The 14,078-nt window shown below is 44.1% G+C and overlaps 1 protein-coding gene across 1 annotated transcript in view; it reads left to right on the forward strand.

Moving 5' to 3' along the window:
• Positions 1-14,078, forward strand: part of LOC103720510 (ion channel POLLUX-like protein, putative (DUF1012)) — a 93,555-nt gene that overhangs the window by 20,815 nt on the left and 58,662 nt on the right. Inside the window, exon 5 of the mRNA XM_008810241.4 lies at positions 8,545-8,616. Within this exon, the coding sequence (XP_008808463.3) occupies positions 8,545-8,616 (72 nt within the window). The remainder of the gene's footprint in view (positions 1-8,544; positions 8,617-14,078) is intronic.

Below are 14,078 nucleotides of genomic sequence, written 5' to 3' on the forward strand. Positions count from 1 at the left end.
AATTGTAGATTGACACAAGCACAAATCTATTTGAAGGACCTTTGAGGCGTTATAGGTATTGGTTCTCCTTTTCCTCTCCACGCCTCCTACCCTCTTCCCTTCTTCCTTTCCCACGGCAGCAAGAGGAGGCCCTCTTCTCTCCTCACGGCAGCAAGGTGAAAGGGTTCTTCTTCCTCCAAGTGTTGGAAAGAAAAGAATAAGAAGAAGCAAAGGAAGAAATCAAATCACGCTAAGGAAGAAGGTGTTCTTCCTCACGTCAGCCGCTTCTTCCTCTTCTCCTTCTCCAAGGCAGCAAGGGGTTCTCTTCATCCTCTTCTTCCACGGGTGCAAGGAAAGGAAGATCCACGGTTAAAGCTACATCTCTCATCTTCCTCCATCGCGAGCAAGGTTGAAGAAGAAAGGGTTCTTCTTCAAAGAGGTATGCTGCAGATTTTTTCCAATCTATTTGATAGTCATGGGAGGTCTTTGCAAGGAGCTAGCACTCTGGTAAGACCTTATCTCAGATGATTAGATCCTCGTGTGGATACCTGTAGAGGCCGGACACGTGTGTGGCTTAACCCGAATCTAGAAAGATCATCAGGCTGCGGTGTTCATAAAACCGCACAAGGTTTGAAGATGGGATCTTCAAATCATTATCTCTGAATTTTGTTTCTATTTACATGAATGTTAATCAACCTCCTTCAGATCCTAATCTCCCTCCCTCTTGAGTTCAAGGATCTTCTGGTTTTGGATCCAGAAAATTTTTTGAACTCTACGATTCTTGGCATGTTCATACGATGAACGACGCCCCGTGCGATGTTCCGCTGCGATTGTCGCATCGCGCGGGGCGTAACTCAGCAATACCTTCAGTGACGCCCTCCGAACTGGGCTTGAGGCGTCTTGTAGACCCCAAAACCAAGGAGGCTAGGCCGACCTCCGTGCTCCCCACATCAACCTCACCGCCATGACGCGCCGATCGAGGATCATATCCCTCCGCACCTGTCGAGGGCCAAATCTTGCCGCACTTATCAAGGGCCATATCTTGTTGTATCCGTCAAAGGTCATATCCCGCCGCACTTGTCGATATACGCCAACTTCAACTATTGGCCAGCTAGTCACTTCTCTGATAGAGACTCCAGGTAACAACCGCCATCCTGATCCCATAAAAAAAGGAGAGAGGGGAAGATCCGGGAGAGGGTCTCTTACAAGTCCTTACAAGCTTTCAGTAAGTCAGGATAGGCTATTTAGAGCTAGAAGAGACTAGAGAGGCACTTAGAAAGCTCCCCCCATAAAAGGCCCGGCTAAGTTAGCCATCGGAAGGCCTTTGCCGGAATTTCGAGCCAAGGCTTTGTGTAGGTACACTAGAGCCCAGGAGGTGGCACTTCTTCTCCATCCCAGCCGGGAGCTCCCAGACTCCTCTGACCGGTAGCTCCTCTGACTCCTCTGGCATGGTCACCCTCGGGCCAAATTTGAACCACAATATTTGGCGCTAGAGGAAGGGCCTGAGTCATGATCATGAGGTTAAGAAGTCAAGGAGCTTCAAATGTGTCGAGGCACCGGGTGCCAACTTCCGGCAACTCGCTCCAAAGTCCACCTCCTGTTCGCCCAACAAATTCAAATGCTCACCGTCCCTGTTCAAGACCTGCAGCAGGCGAGGGCCCAACCTGCACTCCCTCTACGCGGGCATGAATCCATAGGACTGTACTCGCGGCATCATTCTCTCGCCAAGCAACACACGGCGGCCGATGAAAGGGGTTATCACCACCACCGGAGCTCCTATCGAGTTCGATCCTTAATCCAGAAGGGCTTGTCGCGTAGCCCTCATCTTGAGAGCCCGCGCCGAAGTCTAATGCCCCAAGTTCGGGGCGCTCTACAGCACCGACCAAGAGCCGAAGAAGTTCCGTCGATTGCAGGCAACGACGCACCGGCCCGACCTCGGGAATAACCATCAGAGGCGGGGTCCGTTCCATGCCAAGCTGCAACAGGAGCCCCGCCTGCTGCCGAGCTCGACAGAAAAGTCCTGCTGCTGAGCTTGACAGCAAAGTCGAGGAGTTGGAGCGACAGATTCAAACGCTCCGAGATCAGACCCCAAAGCGGGATGCCGACCTCGACTTCACCACCAAATCTTCATTCCCTCGACGAATCGTGGACGAGCCCATCCCCCTGAGGTTCAAGATGCCGCAAACCGAGCTGTATGATGGCTCGTCTGACCCCCTGGATCATCTAGAGAGCTACAAGGCCCTCATGGTACTCTAAGAAGCCACAAACACCCTACTCTGCAGGGCCTTCCCGGCAACTCTTTGAAAGGCGGCTCATCTTTGGTTCTCCGGACTGAGGCCTAGCTCAGTTCTGTCTTTTGAGCAGCGGGGCAGACAGCTTGCCACCCACTTCGCTGCTAGCTAGCGGTAGCGCCGGACTTCAGATTCCCTCCTTGGCATCAAACAGCAGGAGGAAGAGTCCTTAAAAGACTGCATCGATTGTTTCACCTTGACTACATGGGAGGTTCGCGATCTTGACCAGTCCATCGCCATGTCGGCGTTGAAGACTGGAGCTCGGTCCTACAAGTTTCTCTTCTCCATCGAGAACTTCTCCGCCAATTTTGCGGAAATGTTAGCTCGAGCTCAAAAGTACGCCAAGGTTGAAGAAGCCATGATTTCGCGACGGGAGGCGGCCAATCGACCTCCCAAGATGCAAAAGAAGCGCCACGAGGAGCGCTCCTGACTAAGGAGCAGATCCCCCCGGCGTGAGAAATATCTTCGTCGGCATAGGAGCCCGGCTCGCCCAAAGCCTCCTCCCCAGAAGTTCGGAAAATACACTCCCCTCCAGAGGTTCGGTCAGTACACTCCTGTCACATCTACTCGAGCGGAGATCCTCATGGAGAGCAAGGGTCGGGGCTATCTCCGACCACCACCGAAGATGTGACCGGCGGAGGTGTGGAGGCGCTCGGACAAGTACTGCCGCTTCCATAGAGATTACAGCCATGACACGAAAGGCTGCTACCAACTCCGTGATGAGATCGAGTCACTCATCCGCCGAGGTCGGTTGGCCTGGTTCGTCCGTGATCGGGCCGAAAGGAGGGAGCCCGAGGAATAGAACCCAGAGCCGCCCGAGCAGCGGAATGACAAACGACCTGTTGCAGGCATTATCCACACCATCGGGGGGGGGGGGGGAAGCCGGGACATCTGAAGCACCGAGCCAAGGAGAAGGAGCTTCCTCAAAGCGTTCGCGCATTACGGAAGTTATCTCCTTTTCCGATGAAGACTTTAAGAGTGTTGAGACCCTCCATGATGACGTTGTTGTTATCTTCCTCACCATTGCAAACTTTGATGTAAAAAGAGTTTTGGTGGATAATGGAAGTTTTGCAGACATCTTATTTTATGATGCCTTCCAAAGGATGGGAATGACGGTAGAGCAACTTGAAAAAATGAGCACTCCTATCATAAAGTGTTTGTGAGCTGATATGCTATCTTCATGGAAAATAGTTTATCCTTGATAGAGGCAATGGGAGAAAAATTAAGCTTGAAGAGAAAGTTTCTGAAGAGCAACGAGCCATTGTGTCTATAGAACCTATTCATATTGAGCCAGTACATGTAGTACCTCCTCCATCTCATAAATCTAGTAGAATCTTCCGTCCTCTTGAAAGATACTTAGGTATGCTTACAGAAGATGTAGAGGAACTGTTCCTAATGGAAGATAGTGATGAAAATAAGGATCCCAGCACCTACAACGAGGCGATGTTAGACATCGATTCTAAGAGATGACTGGAAGCAATGAAGTCAGAGATGGACTTCATGCATTCCAACCAAGTCTGGACCTTAGTAGATCCACCAGAAGGTATAGTACCTATTGGGTGTAAATGGATCTACAAGAGGAAATTAAGTTTGGATGGCTAGGTAGAGACCTATAAGACAAGGCCAGTGGCAAAAAGTTATACTCAACGCGATGGCACTGATTATTAGGATACCTTTTCACCTGTAGCCATGCTGAAGTCCATTCGAATATTGCTTGCTATCGCAGCATAATATGATTATGAGATATTGTGATGGTGATCACAAGGTTTGTAAGCTGCAAAGGTCCATCTATGGACTAAAGCAAGCATTTCGGAGTTGGAACACTCGTTTCAACGATGTAATCAAATCGTTTGATTTCATCAAGAATGAAGAGAAACCATGTGTTTATAAGAAAGTTAGCTGAAGGGCTATTATATTCCTCGTATTGTACGTGGATGATATCCTTCTAATTGGGAATGATATTTCCATGCTAACTTAGGTCAAGGTATGGTTGTCTAAGAAATTCTTCATGAAAGACCTTGGAAAAGCATCTTATATTTTGGAAATTAAGATCTATAATATTTTGGAAATTAAGATCTATAGAGATAGATTTAAGAGGATGTTTGTCCTGTCACAGAATATGTATATAGAGAAAGTGCTGAAGAGGTTCGGCATGGAAATCTCTAAAAAGGGATTATTACCCTTTAGGCATGGGATAAATCTCTCCAAGAAGATGTGCCTCAACACATTTGAAGAGATTCAGCAGATGAGCAAGATCCCTTATGCTTTGACTATAGAGAGTCTCATGTGTGCCATGCTATGTACACGACCTGATATAACACATGCTGTGAGTATCACGAGCATATATCAATCAAATCTAGGCGAGGAGCACTGGATAGCTATGAAGAACAGTCTTAAGTACTTAAGAAGAACTAAGGACATGCTCTTGGTCTTTAGGGAAAGATCAGAGTTGAAGATAGAAGGATAGACACATATTGATGATAGAAAGTCTACATCAGAATATGTGTAATGGTGGTTCAGTAAATTGGAAGAGTTTCAAACAACCGATCATTGCAGATTCTACTTGGAAGCTGAATGTATCGCCGCCTCTAAGGGTGCAGTGGAAACCTTCTGGTTCAAGAAGTTTATTGCAGAGTTAGGTGTAATGTCATCAGATGCCATAACATTCTGCTGCGATAACAATGGCACCATAGCACTAGCTAAGAAGCCAAAGTCTCATCAAAAGTCTAAGCACATAGCGCGGCGGTTTAACCTGGTACGCGATTGTCTCGAAAAGAATGACGTAGAGGAACAAAGAGTAGACTCCACAGAAAATGTGGTAGACCCATTCACTAAGCAGCTAAGTCAGCAAAATACTGGAGCACATCTTGAGAAGATGGGGTTTAGATTTATGGCTGATTGGCTTTAGTACAAGTGGAAGATTGTTAGAAGTATGCCCTAGAAGCCAATGTGGCTGACGCATGATTTTGTTCTGAGACATAAATTTGTACTTGATCTAATTATGAATTTATTAAGTTGGGCATTCTTTTCATTCATGTTCTTATGTGTTCATGAATCGTCCAAGGAATTAATAAAATAACGCATATTCTCAAGAGTTGAAAATTTGAGGCATGTGTTATTGGTGATTAATTCTTGAATTGCTTCTGATTAATGGATCATCACGAGGATGGTGATCGATCTGCTGAGATTAGTGCACATATTACTTTCTTTGATGGACAAATCTTGAGTCAATAGTGTGGGGACACTGGAGTAATTGTGCAAGTGCTTGTTGGAGAACAAGGATACTGAGCGTGACCATAGCAAGTAGTCACTTGGATGTCTATTCACTCGTCAGTGACTTACTTGATGCTGCAGTTTATGACTGGTCCTTTGACCTGCGATGCCTCGGCTATTCACAGTGAGGTTGCTGTAGTTTGCTGAGCACACAAACATGGGTTCTATCCATTTGAGTCCTTGTGGTGCAGATTGGCTGCAGTAGGTTCATTGTAGGAGTAGGGGTGCATCTAGATGGAATCTATCGACCTTGATAGATTAGGAGAGATCCTATGTGATTTATGAGACTAAGTTCCTAAATCCTTGGCCAAGGTAGTTTTTGGAAAAAGAGTTTTCCAATTTTGAACTAGGGTCGAATAAATTTTACATATGACTGATGGGATTTGACGAGTTATCCATGACCTTCATCCTGTTGGGATCCACGATAGAGGGACTGTATCATACGCTAACTGCACCTAGAGGTTCATTTATTCCATTCTGATGGGTTGCCACTGCATGCTGCTAGGTGTTACTGGTGGATTGTGAGACTCAAAGGCATTCACTTGATGATCAGTGAACTCGAATGAGAAGAGTTGGAATTGTTGCAACCCATTGAAAGGAGTTTCAATAATATTGTGATAGAGATCACAATATATCTCACTACCGGACAGAATAGAACTTATAGGGTCACACACAATAGAAGATCTGATTGATCTAATGGTTGGATTGTGATTTGGAATTACAATAATTTGTAATTGTCAATTTGATTGATAATTGGTTTAACCCACTAAGAGTGAGTGAGTTGAAGAAAGAATTAATTGCAATTGGATTGCAATTTGATTGAATTAATTGAACTTAATTAATTGGGCTCGATCTTATATGTTAAGGTTCATGAGTCCTACTCCAAGTAGGACTCCTAGAGTTCTAATTGGATTAGGACTTCAAATTTTTAGAGTCCTACTTGGAGTAGGATTCCTAAAGTCTTAATTGGATTAGGGCTAAAATTATATGAGTTCTAATTGGATTAGGACTAAAATTATATGAGTTCTAATTGGATTTGGACTCCTAGAGTCCTAATTAATTTTGGTCTAATAGATGAAGATGACTCCTAATTGGATTAGGATTGAAGAGTTCAATTGAGTCATGATCCAATTGGGTCCAAATTAGATTAGGACTATCATGGACAAGCTTTGGAGGCCACCTAATCCTCTTTGGAAGAGGACTAGAAACCCAAATAAAATCAGCCCACGTCCTCCTTTATTCTCCTCTTGGGCGTGCGCAAGGGAAAAGAAAAGGAGGGGCGTGTGCCCCTCTTAGTTTGATTCCTAAGGGCTGATGGCGTGGCCCTTCCTAGTTTTTAGGAAGAGCAACGCCTAGGGCAAGGCTATAAAAAAGGGGGGCCGGCCCTAGACTTGTTTCATGGGTTTTTGGTTCAAGGGTGGCGGCCTTCTTCTCTTCTCTTCTTGGGTTCCAACGCAAGGAGAAAGAGAAATGGCAGCAAAGGCTTGGCGGCCTTCATCCCTCCCCTCTCTTCCTTCTTCCATCCGCAAGGGAAAAGAAGGGCACCAAGCAAGGAGTCTTCTTCCTCCTCTTCACCAGCCGCATGGAAGAAAGCAAAGAGAGAGTTGTTCCTGTCTTCCCTCCTTCTTCTTCCATAGTAAAGAAAAGGAGAAAGTATTTCTCCTTCTCCTTCTTCCTCCTCTTGGAAGCAATCAAGAGTTGATTGCTTAGAGGAGTTCCAACCATCAAAAGGGATCTCTGCAAGGGAGCTAGCACCCCGGTGAGATCGCAACCTTGATCAATCCAGATCTTCGTGTGGATACCCGTAGAGGCCGGACATTTATGTGGCTTCAAACGAATCCGATTTCCACGATCATCAGACATCGGTGAAGTTCTACCTGCTCAAAAGTAAAGATTTGATCTTTACAATTTTAATAGTAAATCTGAAATTAATCAAGTAATTAATTTTAATTTTTCCTTAGATTTTATAATTTTCTGAGTTAGAGAACTCAGAATTTTTTTGAAATCTATGTTTTCTAGGACGTTCATGCGATGAACGACTCCGCGCGTGTATTTCCGCTGCGATCGTCGCAACGCGTGCGGGGGTAACCCGACAAGAAGAAGAGAGGAGTTGGGCATGAGACATGAGAGTGTCATGGGGCTAGATTTTTTTTTTTTTAATTCGTAGAGAGTTGTCACTGGGCTACATAGAACCATGCCTAACCCATATATTAGATGTCGTAATAACACTTACGTCAAGAATTTGTTATTGCTTGAAGTTCTCCACACATTTTCTTGATGCCTGCCAGATGTAAGAATCATGAAAAGGGAAAGTGATTCTCATTCCTGACCCTCTTCCTGCCAAAGAAAGATAGCCTCATGATATTTTCTAGGGAATGGAGAGGAATGAAGATAAAAATGAATAATAATATCTTCATTCATAACAGACTGACTAAAATATTAAATCTTAAAAACAGAATACTGATAAGATGAATTCTCTTTTCCTCCTTGGACTCAAAAGCATCACTAACCATCTCTTTCAGATATTGGATGATACACATTTTTGTTTTCTCATTGCTAAAAATTAAATGATACGAACACTCTTTAAATACTAGACCACATTTTGAACTTTGACATTGATGTTTACATAATTTGATTTGAATGATGAGGTTTAATAAGGTCTGGATTTCATAGCTGAAACTGTCACTAATTTGTTATTTCACGCTAACTGTATTAAATAAAAATGGTTCACTATAGTAAAAAGAAGTTTCCTGTATTTTTTAAGATACTCTCATGGTCTTAGCAGGGTCATTCTTTTATTGAACTATACATTTCCAGAAATTTATCATTTATTTGAGTCAATTTCTAAATGTTTTCTTTTCCCATATATGTAATTTGTAGTTCTCGACTTTATGACTGGTAAAATTAATCTACCAGGTTCATAAAGGTTGGGGATAATGCTTTCTTTCTATGATTATAGCCATCTTTATGCAATTCTGATGATATTTTTCCATGATTGTAGGATTTTTGTTGCGTTATTGGTGGCATGTTTCTCATTTGTCGTAGTTGGAGGTTTCCTATTTTACAAATTAAGGTAACCAACTGCATTTTGCATTTCTCTAATGATATATATTTTTTTCCTAATAGGATTCTCTCAGAATATTGATTCTCTTTTTAATGCATAATGGATTTTTTTCATTATGCTTGCTTTATTTGTACATTTTGGCACTATAGTACATTATGATCCTCAATCTTTAACATTTGAGGATTTCTATTTTAGATGTGCATGTATGATGCTTTTCGTTTTGTAGTATCTTTTAATGAAAAATGTTTATCATCACACATACTTCTTGGTAGAGAAGGATTAATTGTCAATAGTTGTCACTCCTTGACCTAATGACAGGTCGGGAGAAGTGGCAATCCACCACGCATGCATAGAGCTTGGCCCCACGAGCATGCAAGGTGGCCACCTGCTAACAATGAAATATCCCACTTCTAACAACTAACCAACGAAAGCATGTTTCAAATTTTCTAACTTCAATAATTTGAATTGGCCACAGACCAATCCCATAAAACAACTTCAAGAAACCATCAAAACAAATCCACATACTTAACCGACATAACAAATCCTCAAATGCACCAAGTTTATACAAGTTCTACAAGACCACAATATCAAGGGGTTTTTAAAAATAAAAAGTTAAAAACTGTAGTAGTAAGGCTAGGTTCAACTAGGTCTAGGACCTTGCTCTAAACTCTCACCCCGGTCACCGTGCTTCACCTCCTAAGCCTTGGACTCGCAAAAGGGAGAAAGATTAGGCATAAGTTGAAAGCCAAGTAAACAACCAACAGTCCCAACTAAGGGGATCAAGCAAGTATAGGAAAAGAGGATCAAGCAAGTATAGGAAAAGTATCTTGCACAATTTATGGATGCACGATATATGATAATTTATTTAACAAAGGTAGGATTTCCATAATCAGAATTTTACATATAACTGCAAGGTGTTATATGCAAATCATTTTTCCAAATCAGTGCTCCACATATAATATTCCAAAGAATATTTTATACGCCCTCTTCTGAGACCAAAGTTATATATGCAAATTTTGAATAAACAATTTATGATCAATTTCTCATAGCAGTTTCTCAACTACAAAACTACGACAATATTATCCTTGTGATAGGGCCCGAAATACTACTATTTAACTCATGTGGTATAGATCCATAGTACTACATTTAACCCTTGTGGAATAGGTCCAAAATATTTCATTTAAACATTGTAGACTTGGTTTGAAGATTGTATTTAACACGCACAGAGTAGGTCCAAAGTAATTAAGTTCTGGAATGATAAAAATAGCAACGTATAACCGCCACTGGTGGGATCCAAAACATTACCAGGTCGAGAGTCCAAGCAAACGCACAAGATCCAATTATTTTACCAATACAATTTCCTCTTGTTTTCCAAATTAAATGATTGCTCAAATTTTTTGTGAACCCTCAAATCATATATAAGTATCAAATGAGTTTCGAGTATTTGACAAACATGCATGCAGGGTTGGCAGAACCGTCTTGAACCGGGCAGTTCTGGCCGTTCCGAGCCGTATCGGTGGTTCTCTTGTTTCGAACGAAATAGAGGTCCGACCGCGGCTTAAAAAATTTCAAAATTTTTAAGTGAAGTCGGTTAATCGCTTCCCGATTTCACTTAAAAATTTCGAACTTAAAAACTTGCCGACTTCACTTAAAAAAATCTGAAATTTTTTAATTTTGGGCCGGACCCCTATTTCATTTGAAATAGGAGAACCGACCACGGCCTCGCCTGCCACATCCTTCGCCACTCCCCACGACCCTCCGTCGGCGTTTGCCACCCTCCGCCGGCGTCTCTCCCTATCTCCCCCTTCTCTCTCTTTTTTTTTTTCTCTCCCACGATACCGCGGAATCGTCGGTACAGGCCCGACATGGCCCGTACTGACTTGTACCGCTGTAAAACCAGTACGATGCCCGATACTAGTTCTTCCGACCTTGCATGCATGGTTTCAACTTTCAAGGAAGTATTTCAAGAACTTCTAGAAATATAAGATTCGAGGTTCCATGCAATGGTTTACAATATTTCTACTATTTTCTTGTAAGCCTAACAATAGTCCATAATTTGCCGACTTCACTTATAAATTGTGAAATTTTTTAAGGCCGCGGCCGAACGCCTGTTTCGAATAAGGCCGCGGCCGGACCTCTGTTTTGTTCGAAATAGGGGAGTAGCCGCAACCTCACTTCTTGTGGCCGAGGCCGGGCTCTGCGGGCGTTCGCTGGCCCTCCGCCGGGCTCCCTCCCTCTCTTCCCCTTCTCTCTCTCTTTTCCTCTCTCCCACGGTCTGCGTGCCATATCCTCCATCGGTACAGGGCTGACACTGCCTGTACTGACTTGTGCTGTCCGAAAACCGGTACAATGCCCGTTATTGGTTCTGCCGACCTTGAGTGATGATGATTATGACTATGATAACTTGAGTATTTAGACATTGCAGTTCTTTTGGTTATATTTTTTTGATCCATTTAGGTTGGTGACTTCTAATGCTTTTCAGGATATACACATGTTTGTATTTATTTCTAATAGGAGTTTACACAAAAATATACACATATGTGATGGTTGTATTTTGTTATATCATAGTTTTGTATTTATGCCTAAACGGAGTTGTGCCTATACACTAACTTGGTGATTACATTTTGTGAGTTATGACTATGACATTAAACTTATTTGTATATTTGATTATGTGACTCTATGTTTAAGTTATATGATAATTTTGACTTTTGTCTTTTGGAGATACATATTGTTTTAATGGCTCAAGTCTTTTATAAGTTATGATTATACAACAGAATGACAACATTGAGTCATTATGTCTATATGACATAAGTTCTACACTTAAACTTGTTAGAGGTGTTCTAGACTTGTACTCCCAACTGGCTTCTGGCCACCACTATAACCAATTGAGCTACAGCCTGCAGGACTTTAGAATTTAAAATTTAATGTGCACCATAGTTATTTAGATGACAATTCTCATATTCTATATTTTTTTCTGATATTTCTATATTTTATATTTCTTCATATTTTGAGAAAAAAATGAGGAAAATCTTACAATCTATCCAATCCAACACTATCCCCTCTATGATTTATAATTTGATCTCGATCTTAACAACATTTGTTGAGTGTGAGTTAATTGAGGTTGCTTATGTTCTTGATGAGGTTGCTGGTGATGGGGATTTGCAGGAGTTTGAGGATGACAAGACTAGAGTAAATATCATGAGGTGTATACTTGCCACATGTGAGGGTGAGAATGATTGGAGATGTACCTCAATTTTTTATACCTACATCAAATATGGTGATCAAAGTTGCAAGGTAGTCGCTGATAGTGGTGGTTGCATGAATATTGTCTCCAAGAATGCTCTGGAGATGATGAAGTTGAAACAAGAGCCACATCTTCATCTTTGCAAAGTGTCTCAAGTGCATAAAACCACTATGCCTATTAGCCACCATTGCTTAGTCCCTATTCAATGTCATATATTGGAACCAAGCATGGTGCAATGTGCTTCCCATGGACGGAAGATCCAATGCCTAGTAATGGATATGGCTGATCACACAGAGAGTCTCACCAGAGTATGTTGGGAGCTAGACAAGTTAGAGGAAGGTAGGAAAGGAATATTAATGAGATGCCCGGAAGATGACAAAGAATGCATAGTAGTACAACCTAGTGAAAAATGCATGGGGTAATGAAAGAGGCCTGTACCTTAAATTATGACTTAACATTTTGTCTCACTTACAGTGACTTTTAGGACCTCCATGGAGGTCATGAAGGAGGCCTATATCTTCTTGATCATCAAAATTTCAGCTATATTTAGTAACAAAGAAGCCTAGTTTTGTAGCACTTCCATTTGGGACATTTCATCATTTCTATCTAAACATATTCTTTTTCCTTCATGTCTAAATATGATCAAAAACTTTTAAATGTCATGCGAGTTTACAGATCACCAAATAACTATGTATCATCCAAGGTTCGCAGAACCGATTGTACCGGCGTACCGGTGAGCACCGGCACCGGTACGGTTCCGGTTCGGTACCGGCTTGAAGAGAGGACCATGAGACCTCAATGAAAGCACCAAATTAATGGGGACTCACGGTCCAGAACCCCTCACCAAGCCCTTTTTCCTTGCGCTCCTCGCGTGCGCCTCCAAAGTACGTTGATGATGGACAGATTGTAGGTAACGCCGGTGGAATAACTCAATAAAAGAGATCAATCAATGAAAGCAAACTTGATTTATATTCCACTAACTTGAACAACGAAGAACAATAATAAAGAGAGCAAAAAGAAATCTAGAAAGAGATTGAAGAGATCCCTTCCTAGCCCAATCTAGTGGAGATTGATTTATCAACCACTAGCCCAAGTCCTAGAACAAAAGATCTAAGGACCGAAATCTATTGAAGGCCTAACCCCCCCAATAGCCCAAGCCTTACGGCCGACTCTCTCACAAGAGAAACAAGACTCAACTCATTGATCATTGGATGCCCTACAATGGCCCCTCACAATCTTATTTATAGGCTAAGCCTTAGACAAAACTAAGTAACCTTCTTTTGATAAATCTTGGCATATTGTCATCTCATGGATCCAAGGCCTTTCCACCATTGATTGACATGAGATCTATGGCTCAAAATCACCCAAGAAGAGGTCCTCCCGCAGCTGGTTGGGTTTGATCCTTGGCCGTTGAAGGGTGGACAATGGAGGGCCGAGATCGCACGGGACTCGCTGACCGGACGCACGGGACGCGTGTCCCGGATGGCCGGGACGCGTGTCCCGGTTGGGGCTGGCAGAGTCCCAGTCCGGGAGGGACTGGGACGGGGCGCGCAGGCTGGGCGCACGGGGCGCGTGTCCCGGTTGGCCGGGTCGCGCGTCCCGGCTGGCAGAGTCCCAGTCTGACTGGGACTGGGGCTGGGCGCTCGGCAGGTCGGGCGGGCGCGCGGGCGGGAGCGGGCGCGCGGGCGGGCCTGGGCGCGCGGGCGCTGCTGCGCGTAGGGCTGGGCGCGCGCGGGCCTGGGCGTGCTGGCACTGTGCGCGCGGGCACTGTAGCAGGCGAGGTTCGGCTAGCCGAACCTCGCCGCACTGTAGCAGTCTGGCTTGCGTGCTGGCTCTGCGCGGTCACTGTAGCTGGCGAGGTTCTTGCCCAAGAACCTCGCCGCACTGTAGCAGGCGTGGTCACTGTAGCTGGCGAGGTTCTTGCAGCCGAACCTCGCCGCACTGTAGCATGCTGGCTGACCACGGCTAGTCCTGGCTGCGGCATGGCTTTGGCGGGACTGCGCATGCGGTGGGCTTGGCCATGGTTGGGCATGCTCGGCCGAGGCTTGGGCACGCATGGGCGTGTAGTTGGCTTGGCCGAGGTTGGGCGCATTCAGCCGAGGCTTGGCGTGCATGGGCGCGGTGCGTGCGGCTCGGGCATGGTCTCGGCCGACCATGGGCGTGCTTGGCCGAATGAAGGGGCTCGGCCAAGGCTTTTCTCGGCAAAGTGGTTGGCCTTGGCTTGACC

The sequence above is a fragment of the Phoenix dactylifera genome, chromosome 5 (assembly GCF_051530095.1).
Source record: "Phoenix dactylifera cultivar Ajwa chromosome 5, Ajwa_hap1_PhDact_Kaust_v1.1, whole genome shotgun sequence".
Lineage (NCBI taxonomy): Eukaryota > Viridiplantae > Streptophyta > Magnoliopsida > Arecales > Arecaceae > Phoenix > Phoenix dactylifera.